The 25,806-nt window shown below is 45.4% G+C and overlaps 1 protein-coding gene across 2 annotated transcripts in view; it reads left to right on the top strand.

Moving 5' to 3' along the window:
• The window catches only part of SESN2 (sestrin 2), a 47,811-nt gene that overhangs the window by 13,973 nt on the left and 8,032 nt on the right, over window positions 1–25,806 (top strand). The window contains exons 2-8 of one of the 2 annotated variants that reach the window (XM_087727864.1): window positions 7,163–7,228; window positions 14,597–14,794; window positions 16,259–16,441; window positions 17,709–17,921; window positions 20,079–20,229; window positions 21,610–21,725; window positions 22,450–22,640. In XM_087727864.1, coding sequence (XP_087583990.1) covers window positions 7,163–7,228; window positions 14,597–14,794; window positions 16,259–16,441; window positions 17,709–17,921; window positions 20,079–20,229; window positions 21,610–21,725; window positions 22,450–22,640 — 1,118 coding nt within the window. Of the gene's footprint in view, window positions 1–7,162; window positions 7,229–14,596; window positions 14,795–16,258; window positions 16,442–17,708; window positions 17,922–20,078; window positions 20,230–21,606; window positions 21,726–22,449; window positions 22,641–25,806 lie in introns of both variants that reach the window. The other variant, XM_087727863.1, reaches the window with a different exon arrangement.

Raw genomic sequence — 25,806 nt, 5'->3', positions numbered from 1 at the left:
AAGACTAGCACATATGTGCGAGGGGAACCTTTACCAATTAAGGGTTTGTCTTTTGTCAGGAGAATCACTTGGTAGGAAGTGGAATTATTCTGAAGTTAGACTGGATGCATTTGAACTTTTTGTGGGGCTCTTGATAGAAAGAGGTTGCTCATAAGGATGAGAAGCAACCATGGGCAGAAACAGGACTTTTAAAGACTAGAGGAAGAATCTGAAAAGCAATGAAGATGGGAAGAGATTGAATTAGAAGCAATTGTTTTTCAAAAGTCACAAGAAGCCGCCTCTACCTGCTTACCTTGAACTGGCTTGTAGACTTGAATAATCAATAATTGGGAGTCAACCAATTCTGCATTTGTCCATGTTCTCCAATCTAATGTCCTCAAAAAAATTGACCTATATGCTAGAATGAGGATAATCGGGTTGCGGGCCAGTACACCACACTGAGGAAGACTGTCTTGACTTCTCAAGTTACTGTCATGTACTGGTATCTAGTATCTTTAGATCTTGTCCATCCTTGAAGAAAAGGGACTTGTGACTGTAATGCAGGTTACCAGTGTCTCCTGTCCTTATCCAGTGGGATCAAGCACAATATAAGAGGTTAACAACTGGTATCCCAAGATTGACATCTAGATCAATATGAAAAGTGACTTGGCTCCATGAATGATAACTTGATAGCCAAGTAGTTGGTTGAGATCTGAAACTATGAGGGTCACAATGAGTCATATCACCACACCTTTTGTGGATTGGGAGAGAAGAAATAATTCCTGCAGGATCCAGTCTGGGTCAGTAACCAGGACCAGAGGTTCAGTCTTCCAAACTTTCAGTCTCATGCTGAAGCTCATTCTCAGGAAACTTCTCTGAGAGGCTTAGTCTTCTGAGCTTTTGGAGGCGTGCTGGAGACCATCCTCAGGGCACGTCTGTCTCTTATCAACTTCTGTCTCTCTTCCTTGTGAGAAAGAAATTCCCTGAGGATGGGCTCCAACACGACTCCGAAAGCTCAGAAGATTAAACCTCTGGTCTCATAAACTATTCTCATAAAGCTAGTGTAGTAATAGGGGATTGGAAATTTGGAATAGAGAGATAGGATTGGATTGGGATCACCTATTATTATTATTATTATTATTATTATTATTATTATTATTATTATTATTATTATTATACAATTGTATCACAGCGGCCAGTTGTTTCGCCGGATTTGGCATTGGTTACTAGTCGGGCCCCACCCAGGGGCCTAGGACGTCGTAACGTATTTTCGCAGTAAATAATAATAATAATAATTATTATTATTATTTTGCCTTAAGTACTGCAAATCTTGTTTGAGCAAAATCCAAGCCATGCAGGCAGATTCTAGCCTCAAGTGACATGTGTGAAATCAACTGTTAACTGGTAGGAAAACATCAAGCACAAAACAACATGTTTGTGGTGCAAATTAATCAAATTTAAAATGTAAAGGAGTGGGGGAGGCAGCCTGCTGCCTAATTGTAATTAAGGTGTGGTGTCGTTGCATCTAAATCTATCTGGAGAAAGAATAAGCTTGCCAAATATTGAAATAATGTTGATTAAATATTCAGAATTCTCATATTTGCTGCTCTTGGCTAAAAGACACTGTTAATGCTGTACAGGTTGTCCTTGACTTTACACAGTCAGAAATCCCACAATTGGGACTAGAATTTCTGTTGCCAAGCCAGGCAGTTGCACACCCAATTTTACAACCTTTTTTTTTTGGCATAGTTGTTAAGGGAACCATTTCAGTTGTTAAGTGCCTCATGTGGTTGTTAAGCAAAGCTTGCTTCCCCCATTGACTTTGCTTGTAAGAAACCAGCTGGGAGATTGTAAATGAGGATCACACTCTCTAACTGTCATAAATACATGCCTTTTGCCATGTGTGTGAATTTCGATCGCATGACCGTGGAAAAGCTGTGACGGACCCGATGTAAGTCACTTTCTAAAAGTGCTGTTTTAATTTCGAACGGTCACTAAACAAATGGCTGTAAGTCGAGGACTATTGATGTATTGATCTATAATTTACATCTATTGATGTACATTAATATAATAATAGACCAGTGTTTCTCAACCTAGGCCACTTGAAGATGTCCGGACTTCAACTCCCAGAATTCCCCAGCCAGCGAATGCTGGCTGGGGAATTCTGGGAGTTGAAGTCCAGACATCTTCAAGTGGCCAAGGTTGAGAAATACAGTAATGGGCAATCAGAATGCAATATTGTGGGTGCTACATCCCTGGAGGAGATTGGACCACCATTGGTCTAAAATGATACAGGGTCTCCTGCTTGAGCAGGGGGTTGGACTAGAAGACCTCCCAGGTCCCTTCCAACGCTGTTATTCTGTAATGTGATATGATACGATGTTAACCACCCAGGGTGATTTATCTTTTGAAACAACCTCGCCCCATTTTAATGCAAGTAATCCTCGACTTACGACCACAACTGGGCCCAGAATTTCTATTGCTAATTGAGACATTTGTCAAGTGAGTTTTGCCTCATTTTACGACCTTTCTTGCCACCGTTGTTAAGCGAATCACTGCAGTTGTTAAGTTAGTAACCTGGTTGTTAAGTGAATCTGGCTTCCCCATTGACTTTGCTTGTCAGAAGGTTGCAAAGGGGGATCACGTGGAACACCCCCCCCCCCAGAAACACTGCAACCGTCATAAATATGAACCGAATGCAAATCACGGGACTGTGGGGAGATACAGAAATGTCCATAAGTGTGAAAAAGGCCAAGTGCCCTAAGTGTGGGAAATGGTCCTAGGTCACTGTGGTAACTTTGAATGGTCACTCATTGAACTGATGTAAGACGAGGACTACCTCTACTTTTTAAACATAGTTACCCTTTGCTGAAGCACCTGGTGCTGAACTAGCAATTTGGCAACCTGTGCCAGCTGCTTGGCTCTTGCCCTGCTGTTTTCCTTTGAGGGATCACGTGTGCGCTTGCTCTCTCGCTGGCCGGCTGGAAAAGACGCCTGCAGAGTCAGCAGTTCTGCAGGATATATTTTCCATCAAGAGTCGCACTTGCTCACTTCAGATATGTGTGTTGCGGGGGGGGGGGGGCAGAGTGGGGCTGGTGTTGGGGAGGGCCAGAGGGGTTGCGGGGAGCAGAGGGGTAAAAGCTGGTCTTCCAGAAAATCTTGTTTGGGCTTCCGGCTGTCGGTTGCTGGCTTCTCTCCATTATTATTTCTTTTTTTCAGATCCAGGAGTCAGCATTTCTACGAACTGTTGACTCAGGTTGCTTTTATCTTTCTAGTGAACCGTGAGTGGGTAAAATGTGGAGATTTTTGCTTCGTGAGAAGGGGAGGAAAAAAATGAGTCCTGTTCCATCCCTCAGTATCCAAGACAGCTTTACTTATGCTTTCAGCATTATTTACGTTATGCTGTAGTGTAACATCTCTAAGAGGAGAACAGATTGACACATTACGTATCTGGCACAGATTCTACCTAAACAGGTGTGACTCTATGAGATTTTAGTTTGCAAGTAGACTTATGCCTTTGAGTGCCAGTTTCCAAAAGTGTAACTATTTTAAACATCATGCAGGCTGGATTCATGCAAAATATAGTTCTTCTTAATCATGATTCTATTTGTTCATGATTCCAATTGACTAAATCAGGAGCAGGGACCCACCTGCACAATAGTCTAAGTCAGTGTTTCTTATTTTTTCTCTCAAGACCCCTTCCCACTTTTAATAATTATGGAGCACCCCAAATCTTTTTTTTGTACAGTGTGAGTTATATTTATCAATATTTACTATATTAAACATTGAAATTGATGTATTCACTGTACCTCTTCTCAGAATTATAAGATGGGAGAATAGAACAGAGCAGAGTAGAGTAGAACAGAACAGAACAGAACAGAACAGAGAATAGGAATCTGGAAGGGACCTTGGAGGTCTTCTAGTCCAGCCCCCTGCTCAAACAAAAGAACCTATACAATCTCAGACAAGTGACTGTCAAATCTCTTGCTAATTGTCCTCACTGTTTGGAAGTTTTTCCTTAATTCCAAGTTGCTTCTCTCTTTGATCAACTTCCAACCATTATTTCTTGCCCTGTCCTCTGGTGCTTTGGAGAAAAATTTAACCCCCTCTTCTTTGTGGCAGCCCCTCAAATGCTGAAATTTTAATATTATATTCTTTTCCAACAAGGGCTGGAAAATAATTTTGATTTCAAGGATCCCTGAGAGGGGTTTTTTTTTGGGTGGGGGATTCCCAGGTCTCCTAGGACCATGCATTTAAGAAACAATATTCTAAGTGATAACCCCATAAATTTACAAACAAGGTTGCCTCGTTATACACCGTGTACTAAGCCAGTATCTCACATGCTGTAAAAACTGCTGGGACCGTTCACCTTTATAGAGCTGTCAGATTTTAAAAACAATCATAAGAAGGAAAACAAAAACAAAACAAAGGATGAAGTTTGCCTAAGAAATCACAAGGTTGATCGTATCCCTTGATTTCGTGGCAAGGAGTGTGTTTGCTACGAAGCCACATCAAAAGAGCCGTAACAAGCCCTCGAGTTGATCGGCTTTACACATCACGGCTGAGCATAATTTTCTTTGTGAAAGTTTTTCTGTGGTAAGAGATTGGAAGCTGCGGTTGTTGGGCGCATAAAACCTCCTCATTCTTGGAAGAGACGTGCTTAAAGGAAACAGCTCTGTAAGAAAGGGCGGTCTTAGCGTGTTGGTTAAGAAGATGTGAGCCAGTTCAAATGTTCATCCTGCCTCAAGTTCACTTAGAACACGGGTGTCAAACTCAAGGCCCGTGGACCAGATCCAGCCCACTAGGTGCTTAGACCTGGCCCGTTGGGCCAGCCTGGAAACAGTAAAAGACCGGCCTGCGGTGCCTCTGCCAGCAAAAACAGGCTCCCAAGCAGGGGTGGGTTTCTCGCCCCGTTCCAACCGGTTCGGCGGCGTCCTCGTACACACGCGCGGTGCACGCATGCGTACTAGCGTCTGTGCGATGCTCCAGCTGCTCCTGGAGGATCGCGCAGGCGCTGTATGCGTCCTGCGCATGCGTGGAAGCACAGAACTCGTCAAAACCGGGTAAGGACTGCGGATGGGCGGGTGGGCCCTTCGCCGTTCCTGGAAGTTACTTACTTCCGGGTTCGCCGACCAACCGGTTCGCAGGGACCACCGCGAACCGGTTGAAACCCACCCCTGCTCCCAAGCTAAAATTCGTCCAAGAAGTGAACTGAAGAAATTTCTTGGATGAGAAGCGAAACGATTTCAAGGGACACCCCCACCCCCCAAAAAAAACCCTACCTTGCCTTTTGGAAGAAGCACCTTTGTGACTTCCAGGTGACTCTTATCATGGCAATTGCTTCATGGCCTGTCACATTGGGTTGCTGTGAAATCTTAATGAAGATTTCCATTTTAAAGAATGTCTGAAACAGAGAAATTAGTCATTCCTAACCCAGACAGGCTGTTGTTCTAGTGCAGTGTTTCTCAACCTTGGCCACTTGAAGATGTCCGGACTTCAACTCCCAGAATTCCCCAGCCAGCATTCGCTGGCTGGGGAATTCTGGGAGTTGAAGTCCAGACATCTTCAAGTAGCCAAGGTTGAGAAACACTGTCCTAGTGCAAATTTTCACCGCCAAATAGAAAGCATTCTACATTGGAAAAAAAGTGTTTCCGTCTGTATTTTTCCATAGGACAAAAGAAAAAAAGTTCCAGAAAAGTGACTTATACTGTCAGAGCCCTGTGTTACACACTGCGGTGAGCCATACCTATGGACTAACTCTGGTTTTAAGTAGCTCTGGCCTTCTGCTTTGGGGTACCATATAAACCCACTTATGCAGAGAAGAATTTTGGTGTGTGTGGATATGTTTGCAGCCTTATTTGTAAAAAAATTTCGAACGGTCACTAAACAAATGGCTGTAAGTCGAGGACTATTGATCTATTGATCTATAATGTACATCTATTGATGTACATTAATATAATAATAGACCAGTGTTTCTCAACCTTGGCCACTTGAAGATGTCCGGACTTCAACTCCCAGAATTCCCCAGCCAGCATTCGCTGGCTGGGGAATTCTGGGAATTGAAGTTCGGACATCTTCAAGTGGCCAAGGTTGAGAAATACAGTAATGGGCAATCAGAATGCAATATTGTGGGTGCTACATCCCTGGAGGAGATTGGACCACCATTGGTCTAAAATGATACAGGGTCTCCTGCTTGAGCAGGGGGTTGGACTAGAAGACCTCCCAGGTCCCTTCCAACGCTGTTATTCTGCCATGTGATATGATACGATGTTAACCACCCGGGGTGATCAAATCTCAAATAATAATGGTGGGATACAAATAAATAAACATTGGGCATGCAATTATTCTGGAGCTACTGCCCTGTAGAGCCAGAGGTAGAATTGGTGCCACCTTGAGTTGGCGGAGGGAGGGAGGGAGGGAGGCGTTTCAAAGAAAGAAACATCTGCTTTCTGTTGACTTAGTCATGGAATTCACCCAGCAATGGGTAGGATCAGCTGTCTTGATAGCCTAATAGCCTGGAGGGTTTCCCCCCCCCTCCTTCTTTTCATTTGGCACCGTCAGCTCAGCGAAATAAGAAAAGGAAACTGGGTTAAAGATCTCCAGCTTCTCCAGGGCAGAGGTGGGTGTGGGAAGTGAAGTAAAATGAGCAGCATCTCCGGCTGATGTAAGCCCGAACTCCATTACACAGCACGGATGTCCCGATCCATAGCAAGGAATCCTGGTCCTTGGCGGTGGTGGAGGTTGGGGCAGTTGAGGTCAAATATGGGAGCTTGTTATTTGGGGGGTTGGTCCTCAGCCTCACTGCCTGCCCTGCCATGCACCTGGCTGCACCTTAAGTCAGTCTTTCTGCTGGGCTAGCCAGGTTTGGGCAGGTGCCTCTGATGCAGTTCCTGCAGCCTTCCCATGGGGGGGAGGGGGAGGGCAGGGAACAGTTTATCAGCAAGTGGGGTTTTTTCCCCCCCTGGGAAATCGGGATAAGGATTGCTCTGGGCTAGGTGTGCTCCTCTCTGCCCCCCATCTCTGCTCTTTGGCCTTGCGGCTTTGTCTTCCTCCTCCCGTGGGATCCCTGAGGCTGTTTGATCCCGGCTCTCTCGGGTGGGGCGCTTCCCCTTTGAAGCCTTGAGGACAACAGGGGTGTGTTCAGGATGGGAGTGTCTTGTAACATCCTTTCTTTTATTCCCAGGATAGAGGGATAAAAATCCCCCAGCAGCTGGGAAGAGGCCCCAGTTCTTTCATCCCAGTGGAAGAGGTAAGGGGATAAGCACAGTTTCTCTTCTCCTCTTCCCTCTCCTTTCCCATCTTTCCTTCCCTCTCCTCCTCTCCTCTCTTGTTCCTCTCCCTTCTTCTCTTCTCCTTTTCATCCTCTTCTCTCTCTTCCCTCTCCCCTCTCTCCTGCCCTCTCCTCCTCTCATCTTATCTCCTTTCCTCTCCCCTCCCCTCTCCTTCTCTCCTCTCCACCTCTCCCATCGTTCTTCTCCCTTCTTCTCCCTTTCATCCTCTTCTCCCTTTCCCCTGCCTTCTCCTCCTCTCCTCTCTACCTCTCCCATCTTGTTCTTCTCCATTCTTCTCTTCCCCCTTTCATCCTCTTCTCCCTTTCCCCTCCCCTCCTCTTCCCTCTCCCCTCTCTCCTCCTCCTCCTCTCAACTCCTTTCCTCTCCCCTCCCCTTTTCCCTCTCCCCTCTTGTTCCTCTCCCTTCTCCCTTTCATCCTCCTCTCTCTCTTCCCTTTCCTCTCTCTCCTGCCCTCTCCTCCTCCTCTCCTCCTCTCATCTTATCTCCTTTCCTCTCCCCTCCCCTCTTCCCTCTCCCCTGCCCTCTCCTTCTCTCCTCTCCACCTCTCCCATCGTTCTTCTCCCGTCTTCTCCTTTTCATCCTCTTCTGCCTCTCCCCTGCCTTCTCCTCCTTTCCTCTCCATCTCTCCCATCTTGTTCTTCTCCCTTCTTCTCTTCTCCCTTTCATCCTCTTCTCCCTTTCCCCTCCCTCTTCCGTCTCCCTTCTCTCCTGCCCCCTCTCGTCTCTTGTTCCTCTCCCTTCTTCTCTCCTCCATTTCATCCCCTTTTCCTCCTCCCCTCCCTCCCTCTCCCCTCTCTCCTGCCCCCTCTCCTTCCCCTTCATCCTCTCCTCCATCTCCTTCTCTCCTTCCTTTCCCCTCTCCCCTCTCCTCTTCAGCCTGGAGTGGGCAGGGATGGCTTTGCAGAAAAAGAGCTCGGCATTCAATCAGAGCTGCCACAAAATGTTGCACTTTATTTCATGGCTGTTCAAAGTCCAGCATGTCCTCCTCCTGGAGACTACGAACCACTGGGAGAAAAGGCATCCCTTGTGTTTGTTCTGCTGTCTCACGTGTGCATCTTACTAAAGCACAGCATCTGTAACTGTAGTTTGCAGGATAAACTCCAGTTTACAGCACAATACAAAGAACGTGTCTAGCTTCACATAATACCTTAATCTAGTGGTGGGATTCAAATTTTTTTTTACTCCTGGATCTGTGGGCGTGGCTTGGTGGGCGTGGCAAGGGAAGGATACTGCAAAATCCCCATTCCCTCCTGATCAGCTGGGACTCGGGAGGCAGAGAATAGATGGGGGTGGGGCCAGTCAGTATTTACTGGTTCTCCGAACTACTCAAAATTTCCACTACCAGGTCTCCAAAACTGGTCAGAACCTGCTGAATGCCCCCTCTGTCCTAATCCATGGTTACTTTAGTTGGTGGCTTTTGGAAAGGGGTGGGAAGGAGGGTGATGGGGTGAGGACCAGATTCTATGTTTCTCCTAAGGGAGTATTGGTCAACCGAGTGTTGGGTAAACTCAAGCAGGGTGTTGGGTATTTAGAATTAGCTCTTCCGTCCATTTCCCTGAAAATCTGTTTGCATTCCATCACTGAAGTGCGCTGGGGAGTTGCCCTTCTTCCGAAGTCCTTCAGTCCAGGCCAGTAAACAGAAGCTCCCTTTTGAAACGGAGGGTGATTGGCCAAGGCAGTTGGTTTGCTTTGTCCCCCCCCCCCCCACCTTTCTGTGAAGCCATGCCAGTGTTGCAAGAAAGCTGTGGGCTGGGCACCGTTGGGAGGTGTTAATTCGCCAGTAAGCCGGGCATCTTGCAACATAGGGTAGATGTGGTGTTTACTTATTGCAACTGCTAAGACCTTGGCTTCCTCATTATTTTTTTGGCTTGTGTGATGAGAGAGAGAGAGGTGATAGCTTTGCCCTGGGGGTGTCGTCATCGCCATATTTATCAAATGACCTTCCCTCCCTGTGTTGCACAAACAACTTATCAGGATGACTGCCTTTCCTCCTGGCTGGCTGGCTGGCTGGCTATCCTGTGCCCGTTTGCTGGATGCCACGGCTCCTTCCCTTTCCAACTCAAAGGGCTTTCTCATCCAATGGAAAAGCTCCGGGGTTTTTCCCCTCTGCCGGCAGCTGGCCCTCTCCCTCCCTGCTGGTCCGGGGCCAGCCCCACTGCCTCCTTTCCTGCTGAATTGGTGGCTCTCGGCTGGAAAGGGGATCTTTGCGTGGTCCTGGACAGCTTCTTGGCAATGCTAGTTGCAGAGTGTTTGGGCTTTTGTGTGTGTGAGAAATTTGCTGTAAACAGCTGGGGTTTGGGACACCTCTATCCTTTCCTCTACTTTTGTTTTGCAGAGCAAAAGGAGAAGGGCTAAGTTTTTCTTTTAATTAGATTTTTTAATCCGTCTATTATTATTATTGTTGTTGTTGTACAATTGTATCACAGCGGCCAGTTGTTTCGCCGGATTTGGCATTGGTTACTAGTCGGGCCCCACCCAGGGGCCTAGGACGTCATAACGTATTTTCGTAATATGCGTGCAGATCCAAGCAGTGCGGCCTTTTGCATTTGACTGATGGTGATTTTGTCAATTTTTAACTGTTTTAAATGTAATTCCAGTGCTTTTGGAATAGCACCCAGTGTGCCAATTACCACTGGAATTACCACTGCTGGTTTGTGCCACAGTCGTTGAATTTCGATTTTTAAGTCCTGGTATTTTGCGATTTTTTCATGTTCCTTCTCGGTGACCATGCTATCACCTGGTATTGCGATGTCTATGATTGTGACCTTATTTTTCTCAACCAGTGTGATGTCTGGTGTATTATGCGCCAGTATTTTGTCCGTTTGTATACGGAAATCCCACAAGATCTTGACCATCTGATTTTCAGTGACTTTTTCAGGCTGATGTTCCCACCAGTTGGTTCCTGTTTTAATATTATAATTTTTGCACAAATTCCAATGGATCATTTGTGCTACTGAATTGTGCCGCAATTTATAATCAGTCTGCACAATTTTATTTACAGCAGCTGAGTATGTAATCAACAGTTTCATCAGCTTCTTTGCAAAGTCTGCATTTGGCATCATCAGAGGATTTTTCGATTTTGGCCTTAATGGCATTTGTGCGGATAGCTTGTTCTTGCGCAGCCAGGATTAGTGACTCTGTTTCTTTCTTTAATGTACCTGTTGTTAACCATAACCAAATTTGTTCACTGTCCACTTTATCTTTTATTTTTTCCAGAAATTGGCCATGCAGTGCTTTGTTCTGCCAACTCTCCATTCTTGATTTTATCACATCTTTTCTGTTATTATTATTGTTGTTGTTGTTGTTATTATTTGTGGTTAGTCTTTGGTGAGATTCACAGCCTTTGGGGCTGGTTGGTAGCTCAACAGCTCGAGTCCTAACTAAGGACCTAGGAACTGTTAAGGTAACGCCGGAGGATATAAGCTGTTCCAAGTAGGATGGTTTTTTGTAGAGTCAGAATGTTCAAGTCAGGTAAATTTAAATTTTCCAAATAGCGAGGTAGCCCTTTAGGTATTGCTCCAAGGGCTCCAATTACAATCGGGACAACACACAATTTCTTTTTCTACAGTTGCTCAGCTTCAATTTGCAAGTCCCGGTACTTTGTGATTTTTTCTTGCTGTTTATCTTCAATTCGTGCATTTCCAGGTATTGCAATGTCAATGAACCATACTTTATTCTTTTCAACTATTGTTATGTCAGGTGTGTTGTGGGCCAAGTGCCTATCAGTCTGAATTCTGAAGTCCCACAAGATCTTGACTTTCTCATGGGTACTTGAGAGACCGCCTCCTGCCAGTCACCTCCCAAAGACCTATCAGATCCCACAGACTAGGCCTCCTCCGAATTCCATCTGCCGGCCAATGTCGGCTGGCGACAACTCGGGGGAGGGCCTTCTCTGTGGCTGCTCCGGCCCTCTGGAACAATCTCCCCGTTGAGATCCGGACCCTTACTACCCTTCTGGCCCTCCGCAAAGCAACTAAGACCTGGCTGTTCCGGCAGGCCTGGGGCTGTTGAACTATCCAGCCCCATTCGAGGTTACGACTGTTGTTGAATTTTAAATTGCTGTTTTTTATTTTATTTTTGCATCCCCTCCCCTTTTTATTGTTAGCCGCCCTGAGTCTCTCGGGAATAGGGCGGCATACAAACCAAATAAAATCTAAATCTAATCTAAATCATTCCCTAAAACCTTCTGAACCTGATGTTCCCAAACATCACCCAGCTGGTTTTCATCGCTAAAATGGGCCCAAAGTCACCCCAGCTGATATTATGCCTAAGGTGGGGATAGAACTCACAGGCTCCTAGTGATTGGCCAAAAGTCACCCTAGCTGGTGTCATGGCTAAAGGGGAACTAGAACTCCTGGCTTCCTGGTGATTGGCCCAAAGTCACCCTAACTGATGTCATGCCTAAAATGGGACTAGAACTCACAAGCTCCTAGTGATTGGCCCAAAGTCACCCTAGCTGATGTCATGCCTAAGGTGAGGGTAGAACTCGCAGGTTCCTGGTGATTGGCCCAAAGTCACCCTAGCTGATGTCATGCCTAAAGGGGAAGTAGAACTCCTGGCCTCCTGGTGATTGGCCAAAAGTCACCCTAGGTGAGGTCATGCCTATGGTGGGACTAGAACTCAGAGTCTTCTGGGGATTGCCCCAAAATTACCCTAGCTGGCATCATGGCTAAAGGGGAACTAGAACTCACGGTCTCCTGGTGATTGGCTCAAAGTCATCCTAGCTGTTGTCATTCCTAAAGTGGGACTAGAACTCACAGTCTCCTGGTTCCTACCACTTTTCCTTTACCATTAGACCAAACTGGAGCTCTCTTTTTCGTTCTCTCTCTGTTCTCATAAGTTGTTTTGAATGACGCTTGCAGAAAGGGGGAGGAGGGGCAAGGGCTGACCTCCTGTCTGATTTCTAGGCAACCCGTCTAATAAGATCAGCAAGGATTTCTGATGTCCGTATGATTTTTCGTGGCAGCAACGAAGTATCTTCTCTTGAAATTAAGCAAGCTCAGAGGGAGGGGAGGCACGTGACCAGAATTAGCCTTTTAACATTGTCTTTCTCCATCAATCTACCTTGATGCTTAAAAAGACTTCCCTGGGTTCTGCATGTTGAGTCTGTGCCTTTTGCTTCAGCAGCTGGATATTGTAGCTTCAAAAAATCATCCAGGAGGATGGTCTTGAACTCTGCCCATCCCTGCTTTTAGGACAGCAGTGGCAAATAGTAAACAGTAAACAATAAACAGTACCTGAGTTGGAAGGGGCCTTGGAGGCCATCTAGTCCAACACCCTGCTCACGCAGGAGACCTGTAGTGCCCGGTGGGGAGTGCTCCAAATAGGTGGATTTAATTTTAAATTAATTACACCCACGTTCCAAGCATTTCGTACGATTATTCCCAGGATATTTAATATTTTTTTTTCTTTTTTCTTTTACAATAAACGGCAGCTTCATAGTTGTGACTTTGAAGGGGATCTGGGAAGCTATTGACTGCGGGCATTCAGGCGTGAAACGGACTGGATAGAGAGCATGTCTTGTTTTTCAAAACAGGAAGAACCATTTCAGAGTCAGGCTAATCTTAGAACTGTTGACTAGCATCCCGATTTTGGTAAATAGCCGAGAGAAGCCGGGTGGAAAGCTACCGCTGTGGATAAATCAAGTTCAGTTTGCAGATCTTTCTAAATAAAAAACACCTTCTCCTGTTCTTTCTCCCCGCCCCACCCTCTTCCGCTAGGAAGTTGTTTCCCCAACTTCACTTTGATTGCTATTGTTAGATAATTAGGAATAAGGAAGATGGCAAATGATCCGAGAGACATCCCTGCAGCCTGCTCTGCCTTGCATTCACCCCAAATTGAATATATTTATTGTGAATTTATTTACTTTATTAAATCTATTGACCGATTGAGCATAATTTCTGCTGTACCTATTCTTTGGGAGCTGGTTTAAAGTAATGGACAATGGACACTTTTTAGATAGATAGATAGATAGATAGATAGATAGATAGATAGATAGATAGATAGATAGATAGATAGAAAGAAAGAAAGAAAGAAAGAAAGAAAGAAGAAAGAAAGAAAGAAAGAAAGAAAGAAAGAAAGAAAGAAAGAATTCTTTATTGGCCAAATGTGATTGGACGCACAAGGAATTTGTCTTTGGTGCATAAGCTCTCAGTGTATATAAAAGGTATAAGTGATAAATCAGGATCATAGTCGTCATAAATATATTGGGCCAGTCTCACACACTCATCCCTTCTACTTAGTGATAGTCATAGGATATTAAATAAGCAATCAAAATCATACTAGGAAACTAAATAAAACAATATAAATTGTAAAGAGGCAAGCAACAAGGTTATAGTTATAAGTAGAAGGAGATAGGCAATAGGAAGAATGAGAAGAATAATAGTAATACAGTCTTAGTAAAAAGTTTGACAGTGTTATGGGAATGAGTTGTTTAGCAGAGTGATGGCATGTGGGGGGAAACTGACAAGATGCAGGGAAAAAATTGACAAGAAATCTTGTTTTCTTGACAAGATTTCAGAAGGGACGAGCGTGTGAGACTGGCCCTCGGTCGCCCAGATAGCTTTGTACCTAAGGCAGGACTAGAACTCACACTCTCCTGTTTTGCACACCTAGTGCCTTAGTCCAGGGGTGAAATTCAATTTTTTTTTACTACCAGTTCTGTGGGTGTGGCTTGGTGGGCATGGCAGGGGAAGGATACTGCAAAATCTCCATTCCCACCCCACTCTGGGGCGTGCCAGAGGTGGCATTTGCCAGTTCTCTGAGCTACTCAAAGTTTCCGCTACCGGTTCTCCAGAACCTGTCAGAACCTGCTGGATTTCACCCCTGCCTTAATCACCACAGCAAACTGTCCCTCGTTGTTTTCTGCCTTTCTGCCAGAGCCGAGGTGGCGCAGTGGTTAGAGTGCAGTACTGCAGCCACTTCAGGTGACTGTTAGCTGCAGTTCAGTGGTTCAAATCTCACCGGCTCAAGGTTGACTCAGCCTTCCATCCTTCCGAGGTGGGTAAAATGAGGACCCAGACTGTGGGGGCAATATGCTGACTCTGTAAACCGCTTAGAGAGGGCTGAAAGCCCTATGAAGCTGTAAATAAGTCTAACTACTATTGCTATTGCTATTTGGGATAGCCAAGTTCATCCCAAGGGATCTTTGGGCAAACCAACTATTTTCCTCTCCTGTTGCTCCAGTAGTAGAAACTATGATGATGTTCTACCTTGCAGGGGCTATTTTTTTGCCCATTCTCTGTATATATCAATGTACTTTAACAGCTTAGCTAAACGCTCTGCCCAGCTGAGCTATTCTCTCCCTGCCCTTCTCCTTACTGTAGATCCTACAAGAAGGAGTGGAAAGCGCCCAGCGACGCCTCTTCATCGAAGCCTTTGTTTCGACGGGTAGAGTGGATAACATTACCATGGTGATGGGACTACATCCAGAGTACCTGACGAGCTTCTGGAAGACTCAGTACCTCTTGTTGAGGATGGATGGGCCACTGCCGTATCACAAGCGCCACTACATCGCAATCATGGTGAGTGGACGAGCACCGCAGGGACCTAGATTCAAAGCCCCAGCAGGCAGGGACATGCAGCTCCATGGGAAGCTGGGCAGGTGATGTTCTCAGCCCAACCCTCCTTTGCTGAGTAGTTGTTGTGAATAAAACTTGCTGCCCATGTCACCTTTTACCCCATGAGTATTAGGTGTGAAGAATCAGGGCCATACTCTAAGTTGCAGTTATTGCTCAAGCCTAAAGATCTAGTTAAGTAAGGTTCAGTGCTAAATCAGTGCCAGATAAGGGTCAACGGAATTCAGGAGGGTTTGGACCAGTGGTGGGATTCAGCCAGTTTGCACCTATTCGAGAGAACCGATTATTAGCTTTCTAAGCAGTTAGGAGAACCAGTTGTTGGAAGAAATCTCCTTTTGTGTTTTTCCCACTTTGCAGGGCTAATCCTGTAAGGAAGGCAGGAAGGAAACATTCTGGTGTTGTTTCTAGCCTAATCTTTATTGACCTGCTTACAGAAACTGCCTCTCCGGTTAACCCTTATTGCATTATAACAGCTAACGTGAAGCACCCATCAACGTGAGTGACATTGAGTTGGTCATGCCCACCCAGTCACATGACCACCAAGCCCCACCTACCCAGCTGGTCATTAGGGCAGAGAACCGGTTGTTAAATTATTTGAATCCCACCACTGGTTTGGACTTACATCATTTGTGGCAACGTAATGATTCTAGACTGACGACTCGCTTAACTCAGCCCACCAAGCTCAGTCTGCTCTTTTGCTACAATGAGTGTCATTCTGGATGGGGAATTCTGGAGACTGAATTCTACCCATCCAAGTTGCCAAGGTGGAGAAACACTGCTAGGACTAAAATTACAAATAGAACTAAAAAAAAAAAAATAGACCCTCATTTCGATTTCCTGCCATTGCTGTAGATAGCACTAAACTAGATGGATCAAAAGTCAGTCTTGATATTGATTCCTAGATATCTCTCCCTTCTTCTGGAAATTACGTCTTGCCCACATGGGAATGTGAAAAATAACGGGCCTCTAGCAACCTACAGGGATGCGATGGCTCAGTGGCTAAGATGCTGAGCTTGTCGATCAGAAAGGTTGGCAGTTCGGCAGTTCGAATCCCTAGTGCCGAGTAACGAAGTGAGGTCCAATTACTTGTCCCAGCTTCTGTCAATCTAGCACTTCGAAAGCACGTAAAAATGTAAGTAGAAAATAGGGACCATTTTGGTGGGAAGGCAACAGTGTTCCGTGCGCCTTTGTCATTCAGTCATGCCGGCCACATGACCACGGAGACGTCTTCAGACAGCGCTGGCTCTTTGGCTTTGAAACAGAGATGAGCTTAGAGTCGGGACCAGCACATATGTCCGAGGGGAACCTTTACCTTTACCAAGTACCTCGTGGGCATATTTTGCACCTCTGCATTAGATCCTCACAGGTTGCCCCTGGGAGTTACTTTACAATATTTCCCTTCTATTTCAGGCAGCTGCCAGGCATCACTGTTCCTACCTGGTTGGCTTCCACATGGGAGAGTTTCTGCAGGTCGGAGGGGACCCAGCCTGGCTGCGAGGTTTGCAGTATGCTCCGCAGAAACTCAGGAACCTGAATGAAATCAACAAGATCCTAGCTCACCGGCCTTGGCTGATCACTAAGGAGCACATTGAAGTGAGTGCCGAACTTGGTGGAAAGTGAGTTGGATCAAACCAACTTGGAGCTATTTTTGTTTCCTGCAGTCAAAAGAAGACGGCAAACATTTCATTTTCCTATCTTTTTTTTTTTTTTTTTTGTAAAACCAGTTTGTCCGGCAACTTGGTTCTTTCCACACTAAGCCATAAACTCTGATTTACAGTCCATAATGCCTGGGTTCATGTGACACCCTAAGACAAAACCAAATAAACAAAATTATAGCATTGCACAAGGAAGGAGACATCTCAAGAATTAGTGTCTTGAAGCAAATTCCTCTGGGGAATTTCCTTGGTCCATTTTACTTTTGTAGATGGTTTTGTATCTTTCCTAATGAGACAAATAATGATTTGGGATAGGCTGGGGAATTCTGGGAGTTGAAGTCCAGACATCTTCAAGTTGCCAAGGTTGAGAAACACTGGTTTAGAGGGTGAACCTCCTGCTCGTCTTACACGAGGGGAAGCTGATAGGGATTACCTATAGAAGAAGCGCAGCTCCTCCTGGTGCAGACAAAAAGGCAGAAGCTGGTGCTGGGTCAGCTACTGAATTTCAGTTTAGAGGTGGCTATTTGGACGTGGGGCGTGGTCAACCCCCTCAGTAGAAAACTGTTGCTGTTATTTGCATCTTGTGTATAGTAAAAAGGTGAAGAAAAAAAAAGACATTCTCCCTTTACGTGCGGTTAAATAATACAATGAGGATTATATAAGTTTGACAAAGGCGATGGAGACTATGAGCAACATTAGCGTGAATTGGATCAATATGAATGATAGCTAGTCAAATTTGTTCATACACAACAGAGAAATGTTCAGATTGAACAAGAAAGGCATAGATGAAGATAGAGATAAAGGTGAGGAGTTGTTTAAGTATGTTAAAACAATATAATGAGGATTACTTAAATTTGATAAATGTGATGGGGATTACTAATGCTGTTATTGTGAATTGGATTAATATGAATGATACTCAGAACCAACTCTGTTCACACACAATGTGGATGTATATTTAAAATAATAATAATAATAATATATTTTAAAAAAATCTTCAATGTTGGAGCACCCACAACTTCCGGAGGCGAGTCATCCAAATGATTAATAGTTCTAACTATCAGGAAATCTCTCCTTAGTTCTAGGTTGCTTCTCCCCTTGGTTAGTTTCCACCCGTTGCTTCTTGTCCTGCGCTCAGGGGCTTTGGAGAGAATACATTGATTTGAGGCAGAGAGCTGAGAGATTTTTTTTGGATTTCTTTCTTCCAGGCCCTGCTAAAAACTGGGGAAAACAGTTGGTCTCTAGCCGAGCTCATCCAGGCCTTGGTCTTGCTGACACACTACCACTCGCTGGCTTCCTTCGTGTTCGGCTGCGGCATCAACCTGGAGCTTGACCAGGAAACTGGGCACATCTTCCAACCACCTTCGCCACGCAGCTGCGACGGTAGCCCCAGCTCGGAAGATGGGACAAACAGTTCCAGTGTAAGCCCATTATGGGGAGATGGATCCTGGTGGCTTTTTTTTTTTAATGCATTTAGGGAGCCCTTAAAGTTGGAGTAAAACTGGCCCCAAAGTGGGTGGGCTCTGGTTGGCATGGGGGACACAGCATCTTGCGAGGTAGGCAGTCACAATGCCTTTGCCTGGGACTCCCAAAGGTGCTTTTTCAAGAGGCAACTGGACTTTCTGGTTTTTCTTTGAAGATGCTTCGTTTCCCATCCAAGAAGCTTCTTCAGCTCTCTTCCGTAGAACCAAAGAAGCTTCTTGGATGAGAAGCGAAACGTCTTTAAAGAAAAGCCAGAAAGTCCAGTTGCCTCTTGAAAAAACACCTTTGGGACATCCACGACCTGGATGGCTGAGAATCTCCATGGACTTTTTGACTGGGAAGTTAAACCACCATTCCACCATTGCTACCATTCACTTAGCGACCATTCTAAGTTACAACAGCACTGGAAAAAGGTGACTTAAGGCCTGTCCTCAGACTTACAACTGTTGCAACATCCCCACAGTCATGTGGTCAAAATTCAAGGGCTTGGAAACTGGCATGCATTTTGATGGTTGCAACATACCAGGGTCGTTTGTGACCTTATGATTGTTGTTTGTGATCTTCACAACCAACCTTTGACAAGCAGAGACAATTAATGATTGCACGATTCATTTAACAACTGCATTGACTCTCTTAATAACTGTGGCAAGAAAGGTCGTAAAGTCAGAACTCACTTAACAATTGCCTTGCTTAGCAACAAAAATCCTGTCCCCAATTGTGGTTGTAAGTTGATGACTAATTACATTGCTGATTTTTCCTCTACAGTCATCATCCTCTTCCTCCTCCTCCTCCTCCTCCTCCTCCTCCCCTTCCCCCTCTTCCTCCTCCCTGGATAATCCCAAAACAGGCAACATAGTGTAGTGATGGTGTGAAATTAATGACTGGGGAGACCCAAATTAATTTTCAGCCACTGAATCCAGAATGAATTAAACCATCCTGGGTCCTTCTCCCATAACAACAATTTCTACCCCAAAAAATAAATAATAAGATGCCACCAAATGGATAGGCATCTCCCGACTTCTGCTGTCTCTGGGCTGGATTCAGCCACAAGATTCAAGTCCCCAAAACTCGCACAGAATCCAGCAAACGAGGGCGTAGCACAGCACAGTAAACCCCACTTGCTGATTTGCAGTGAAGGGACTCTCTAACACTAGCAAAACCAAGATTAACTCTGAGCCAAGGGCGGGGCAAAAGCAGTCAATGGAAACTCAGTTGTTTACTATTGCTCTGTGGTTAGAGAGAAGGAGAGATCTTCAAAACCCTGGTTGGTCTTTCCTTTAGGGTATTGGGCAAACGTGAAGAATTTCCTGGTGAAGCAGTTCTGTGGTTTTTCAGAGGGAGGTCCGAAAACCATGCCATCCGGTTTAGAGAAGATGGGTACACTCTTGCAAAGAAGGCAAGAAGGTAGATTGTTGGGACCAGTTTTTAGAATAGAATAGAGCTGGAAGGGACCTTGGAGGTCTTCTAATCCAGCCCCCTGCTCAAGCAGGAGAACCTATACTATTTCAGATAAGTGACTGCCTCGTCTCTTCTTAAAAACCTCCAGGGAGGGAGCATCCAAGGTTTCCCAAAGACAAGCTATTCCACTGGTTAATTGTCCTCACCGTTAGGAAGTTTCTCCTTAATTCCAGATTGCTTCCCTGTTTGATTAATTTCCAGCTATTATTTCTTGTCCTGCCCTCTGGTGCTTTGCAGAATAATTTGACTCCCTCTTCTTTGTGGCAGCCCCTCAGATACTGGAAGACTGCTATCACGTTGCCCCTAATTCCTCTCTTCCTTGGACTAGCCAGAAGCCGTTCTTCATATGGTTTAGTCTCCAGGCCTTTGATCAACTTGCTTTTCTCTGAACTTTTTCCAAAGTCTCAACCTCTTTTTTGTAGTATGGTGACCAAAATTGGTTGCAGTATTCCAGGTGTGGTCTTACTAGAGTTTGCTTTGTTCCCCGCTACTTGTCCCCATCAGGGTTTCACCAGTGGTAGAAGAGTTCAACAGATAGTAAAGGCAAAGCATAGGAATGCAACATTGCCGCTGAATTGTGAAGTAAGGCAGGTGGATTGCTGCCTGAAATGATCTTCCCTGTTCTCACTTTTCCTCAGAGCAATGATGCTATGGAGGATGTGGAAATGCTGATGGAGAGGATGAAACTGCTGCAGGAGTGCCAACTGGAGGAAGAAGGTGTCACCCAGGAAGAGATGGAGACCCGCTTTGAGATGGAAAAGAGAGAGAGCCTACTTGTGACTCCCTCAGGTGAGGCAGGGCTACCTCTGAACGGCGTTGAGACTTCCACCCATTCAGAATTTTAGTCAAACGACCTAGTGGAGAATGGCTTGGAGATCTGGAATCTTTTGGTGTGCAAGTTTCATCCATCCCCTCAAAAATCCAACCAAACCTTTTGATGTACGAGCAGTAATGGCGCAGTGGTTAGAATGCAGTATTGCAGACTAATTATGCTGACTGCCAGCAGTTCGATCCTCGCCGGCTCAAAGTTGACTCAGCCTTCCATCCTTCTGAGGTCGATAAAATGAGGACCCAGATTGTTATGGGCAAGAGGCTGACTGTAAACTAGTGTCCCTCAACCAAGGATCGGATCCATGGAGAGAGAGGTGTTTCCATGGCCTGAGGGGGTGTGGTCTTTTGTGCTGCCTGTATCCCGTGGATGGGGAGTACACTTGTTTGCATGACCCGGTTTCTGGCATGCTGTGGACCAGTGGCAGTCTATGGCCAGGGGGTTGGGGACCCCTGCTGTAAACCGCTTTGAGAGGGCTGTAAAGTACTATGAAGCAGTATGTAAGTCTTAATAGCAATAGCACTGAGACATATATACCTCTTCACAGGGCTTTACAGTCCTCTCTAAGCGGTTTACAGAGTCAGCATATTGCCCCCCAACAATCTGGGTCCTCATTTTACCCACCTCGGAAGGATGGAAGGCTGAGTTAACCTTGAACCAGTGAGACTCGAACTGCTGGCAGTGAGCAGAGTCAGCCTGAAATATTGCATTCTAACCACTGCACCACCAGGGCCAAGGAAAGGAAGGGAGAAATAGCAATAGCCCTTAGACTTACAGTACATACAGCTTCACAGTGCTCTACAGCCCCCTCTAAGCGGTTTACGGAGTCAGCCTGTTGCCCCCAACAATCTGGGTCCTCATTTGACCCACCTCAGAAGGATGGAAGTCTGAGTCAACCTTCAGCCTGGTGACATTTGAACTGCTGGCAGGGGGAAGAGTTAGCCTGCAATACTGCATTCTAACAGGAAGGAAGGAGAGAGGGAGGGAGGGAGGGAGGGAGGGAAGGAAGGAAGGAAGGAAGGAAGGAAGGAAGGAAGGATGATAGCAATACCACATAGACTTATATACCGTTTCACAGTGCTCTACAGCCCCCTCTAAGCGGTTTACAGAGTCAGCCTCTTGCCCCCAACAATCTGGGTCCTCATTTGACCCACCTCTGAAGGATGGAAGGCTGAGTCAACCTTCAGGCTGGTGGGATTTGATCTGCAGCCGGCAGTCAGCAGAAGTAGCCTGCAGTACTGCACTCTAACCACTGTGCCACCGAGGCTCGTAGCTTAAGTACTATTGATGGCATCACAACATGGTTTACGTGTGTTTGTTTTGATTCCTATCTCCAGCAGACATTGCTGAACACTCCCTGCCCCCCAACGTTCTGTGCTTTGTGGAGGATCCAGAGTTTGGTTACAAGGATTTCACCAGGAGAGGAGAGCAGACACCTCCCACTTTCCGAGCCCAGGTACCGTGAGTCATGCTTTGGATACATGCTTATCCCCATCCCACACAGAATGTCAAAAATCCCACAGCACACGCTAATCAAATGATGAATCGTTTGGTTTGGCTTAATTAATGTGTTCTGTAAATCTACCCTTTGGCTGTATGAACTAGGGTTCATAGTTTAATACTAGAAGTGAGCCAGATGATAAGTAGCTCAGCATGATAGTTTGTGCACTGGTTTATATGGTTTAAATAAACTGGGACGCAGTGGCTCAGTGGCTAGGATGCTGAGCTTGTCGATCAGAAAGGTCAGCAGTTCAAATCCCTAGCGCCGCATAATGGAGTGAGCTCCCGTTACTTGTCCTAGCTTCTGCCAACCTAGCAGGTCGAAAGTACGTAAAAAATGCAAGTAGAAAAATAGGGACCACTTTGGTGGGGAGGTAACAGCGTTCTGTGAGCCTTCTGTGTTTAGTCATGCCGCCCAAATGACCACGGAGAACATCTTCGGACAGCCCTGGCTCTCCGGGTTTGAAAAGGAGATGAGCACCGCCCCCTAGAGCCGGGAACATCTAACAGATATATCTGAGGGGAACCTTTACCTTTACCTTATGGCTTAGCTTTTGATATGAACTCAGCTGTAGTGACTTCCTGGATGGCATTGGCTTGAAGGAGATGTCACCTTTATTGTAAAGCTAATCCTGGTTTAGTGCAGATTGTAGATCCAACCTGTATTTCACCTCCTACAGGACTACACCTGGGAAGATCATGGTTACTCGCTTATCAACCGGCTGTACCCTGATGTGGGACAACTGTTGGACGAGAAATTCCAAGTAGTGTACAATCTGACCTACAACACCATAGCCATGCACAGTGGGGTGGACACATCCATGCTCCGGAGGGCTATCTGGAATTATGTCCACTGCGTCTTTGGCATTAGGTAAGTTGCTTCAGCATCCTCTTTTTCCATCCCTCCTGCAATTCTTTTTCTTCGTACTTGCTAGATTTGGGTAAACGGTATCCAGATTTTTCCTTCTGCCTTGCTTTTGGCACAGACCAATGTGCATCCTTAATCATTGGAAAAAGAAGAAAATGGCCCAACTACAGATGGTTCTCTACTGAGCAACACAAATTTTGGGCTCTGTGGTGGTCGTAAGCAAGACGTTTGTTAAGCAAATTTTGCCTCCTTTTACAACCTATCTTGCCACAGTTGTTAAGTGAATTGCTGCAGTTGTCAAGTGAGGTTGTTCAGTGAATCTGGCTTCCCCCATTGATTTGTTTGTCAGAAATGATCTGGGACACTGCAACTGTCACAAATTATGACTCTGTAGCAGTGGTGGGTTCCGGCCGGTACACCCCGGTACGGGTGTAGTGGTACCTGCTGAGAGCCACAGGCACCGTTCCGGTACAGTGCTGCAGAGGGCCCACCCACCCACCTGCTCTCCTTACCTCTATTTGAGTCAACCGGGGCATTTGCGCATGTGCGTGCAGTGTACGGCGCCCGCACGATGCTCCGCTGAGCAGCTGGAGCATCGCAGGGCAGTGATATGCATGCATGCACAACTCACGAGCATGTGGTGGACACCCGCCCCCGTTGCAGAGTACCGGTTGCAACGGGATCCGGAACCCACCACTGTTCTGTAGTCAAGTGTCTCAATTTTCATCACATGACCGTCATCGTAAGTGTGAAAAGTGCTTATGAGTCACTTCTTTCAGTGCTGTTGTTAACTTAGAATGGTCACTTAACAAACTGTTGTACATCAAGAACAAACTAATGGAGCTGTTTTGCCTACAGTGGCAAGCCATGTTAAGCAGCAATAGGAGTTTGGGCCTACTGTGTTACTTCCCTTCTCTTCTCCCCTGATCTGCATAGCTAGTTTATTTCTGGTTTTAAATCATGCTGGTTCAGCCGATCCCGGCTGAGCTGTTGTTTGCCAGCATGTACAAAGCAGGGGGAGGTTTGCTTTTCAGTAGGGAATAACCGAGAGCACCGGAGAGAGATGGAGGCTGTGAGTCCAAAGTTCAGTGTATAATTTAAAGGGCGGCCTGGCAGGGCAGGTGAACAAGTGACGGAGAGCATCCTTGTCCTGTCAAATGAATTGCCTGAGGTAAATCAGTTGTGTGCGGTGTGGCCAGGTGACTTTAGGATGGATGGCTATGCAGAGACGGCAGCCGCTGGTGCGGTGACTAAAGGACGTGAATCATCTAATTTACAAGAGATAGGAAGTAACGCATGCTCAAAGCATGAGGGAGAACTTGTTTCCTTCTTTCCTGCGTGTAAACTGAGGAAACCTTTTACAGCAAGGACCGGACAGAGGATGGATTTCACACAGCCTCCCTTCTCCATTTTTTTTTATTGTTTCAGAAGACTTTCAAGACCAGCCTGCCAAAATGCAATAATGAATCGCTGATTTGGGGCCATGGTTTCCTTCTGAAACCAAACCTTCGCCGGTTTTATTTTTTGAAAATTTTTATTAAGCAGTTTTTTTAAAAAAATACAAAAAGAAAAAATATTATTTTGCAATTTCTTTCTGTACAACATTTCCACTTCGGTGTACATCCATTGTAAATGCACTTCTCCCCCCCTTATTCCAGTTTCTCTTTGTCTAGATATGTGATACTATTATATACAGTCCTTAATTTACAATTTATACATGTTTGTTCATCTCTACCTATACATTGTTAATTTCTAACTCCCGTGTCTTCTTCATGTAGTCTTTCCTTAAGCTTTACACCTGTCCTCTGGCCATTTGTACCACTCGTTCCATACCATATAATATTCCATTTCCTCCTTTTCTTTTATTTCTATTGTAAATTTGTCCATCTCTGCATACTCTTTCATGATAACTTTCCCCTCTGTTGGTATATTATTATTCTTCCAATTTTGTGCATATGTTATTCTCACTGCCGCTAGGATATGTATAATTAAATATTGTGGTTTTTTGTCATAATTCCTTGTAGGTATTCCCAATAGAAATAATTCCGGTTTCATATCTATTTGCTGTTTAATGATTTCTTCGAGGCATTTTCTTATTCTATTCCAGTATTTAGCCTTTGGGCATAACCACCACATGGGCTAATATGTTCCTTGATTTTGCCTACATTTCTAACAGTCCGGTGATAAGTTTGGGTACATTTTATCCAGGTTCCCTGGTTTTAATGTGTCTGTTTCTCTAGGAAGCCCCACAGACCAAAAATTCAATCTCAGCCATTTCATTGATAGCTTTGCACTACAAGTTATATAGTTCCTTAGATATTTTTCTTTTTCAATTTAAAAAAAAAAATGCACTACACTTGCCACTATTAGCTACCAAACCCTCCCCCCAATAATACCAAACAAAAACCAAACCCTTCCTCCTCCCCACCCACCTCCCTGGCCTTAAGGAAAGAAAGAGGGATGATGCAAATGTTGGCTTGCTGGCATTAAATTGGAGACAATCTCGCCATACAAATTCTCCTGACCACCTGCTTTGCATGGAGAAGTTCCCAGTTCAAGCTCTGGCACTGTAAAAAAATTTTAAAAAATCTTGGCAGACCTATTTTATCTTTAAAATAGAACTGGCCGAGGCAACCTGGAGCTCTAGGGCCCTTGAACGAGATCCCTGGATTACTGTCAGAAATCCTCTACCAGCCATTTTTCCATGCTTCCTGTGCAGTGGTGGGATTCAAATAATTTAACAACCAGTTCTATGCCCTAATGACCAGCCGGGTAGGCTGAACTCGGGGGTCATGTGACTGGGTGGGTGTGGCCAACTCAATGTCACGCACGTCAATGGGCGCGCTTCACCTTAGCTGTGACAGTGTCATCAGGGTTAACTGGAGAGGCAGTTTCTGTAAGCAGGTCAATAAAGATTAGGCTAGAAACAACACCAGAATGTTTCCTTCCTGCCTTCCTTACAGGATTAGCCCTGCAAACGGGGGGAAAAAACAAAAGGAGATTTCTTCCAAAAACCGGTTCTCTGAACTGCTTAGGAAGTTAACAACCGGTTCTCCTGAATACGTGCGGACTGGCTGAATTCCACCACTGTTCCTGTGCAAGAAAATAAATAAGATGGTTTGGAAAATAACCCAGAGAAAAATGGAGGTGTAAATATTATTTTAAAAAA

The sequence above is a fragment of the Thamnophis sirtalis genome, unplaced genomic scaffold (assembly GCF_051295495.1).
Source record: "Thamnophis sirtalis isolate CommonGarterSnake01/CBP01778 unplaced genomic scaffold, rThaSir2_p1.2 scaffold_13, whole genome shotgun sequence".
NCBI lineage: Eukaryota > Metazoa > Chordata > Lepidosauria > Squamata > Natricidae > Thamnophis > Thamnophis sirtalis.
This window is presented reverse-complemented; position numbering and strand designations above follow the sequence as displayed.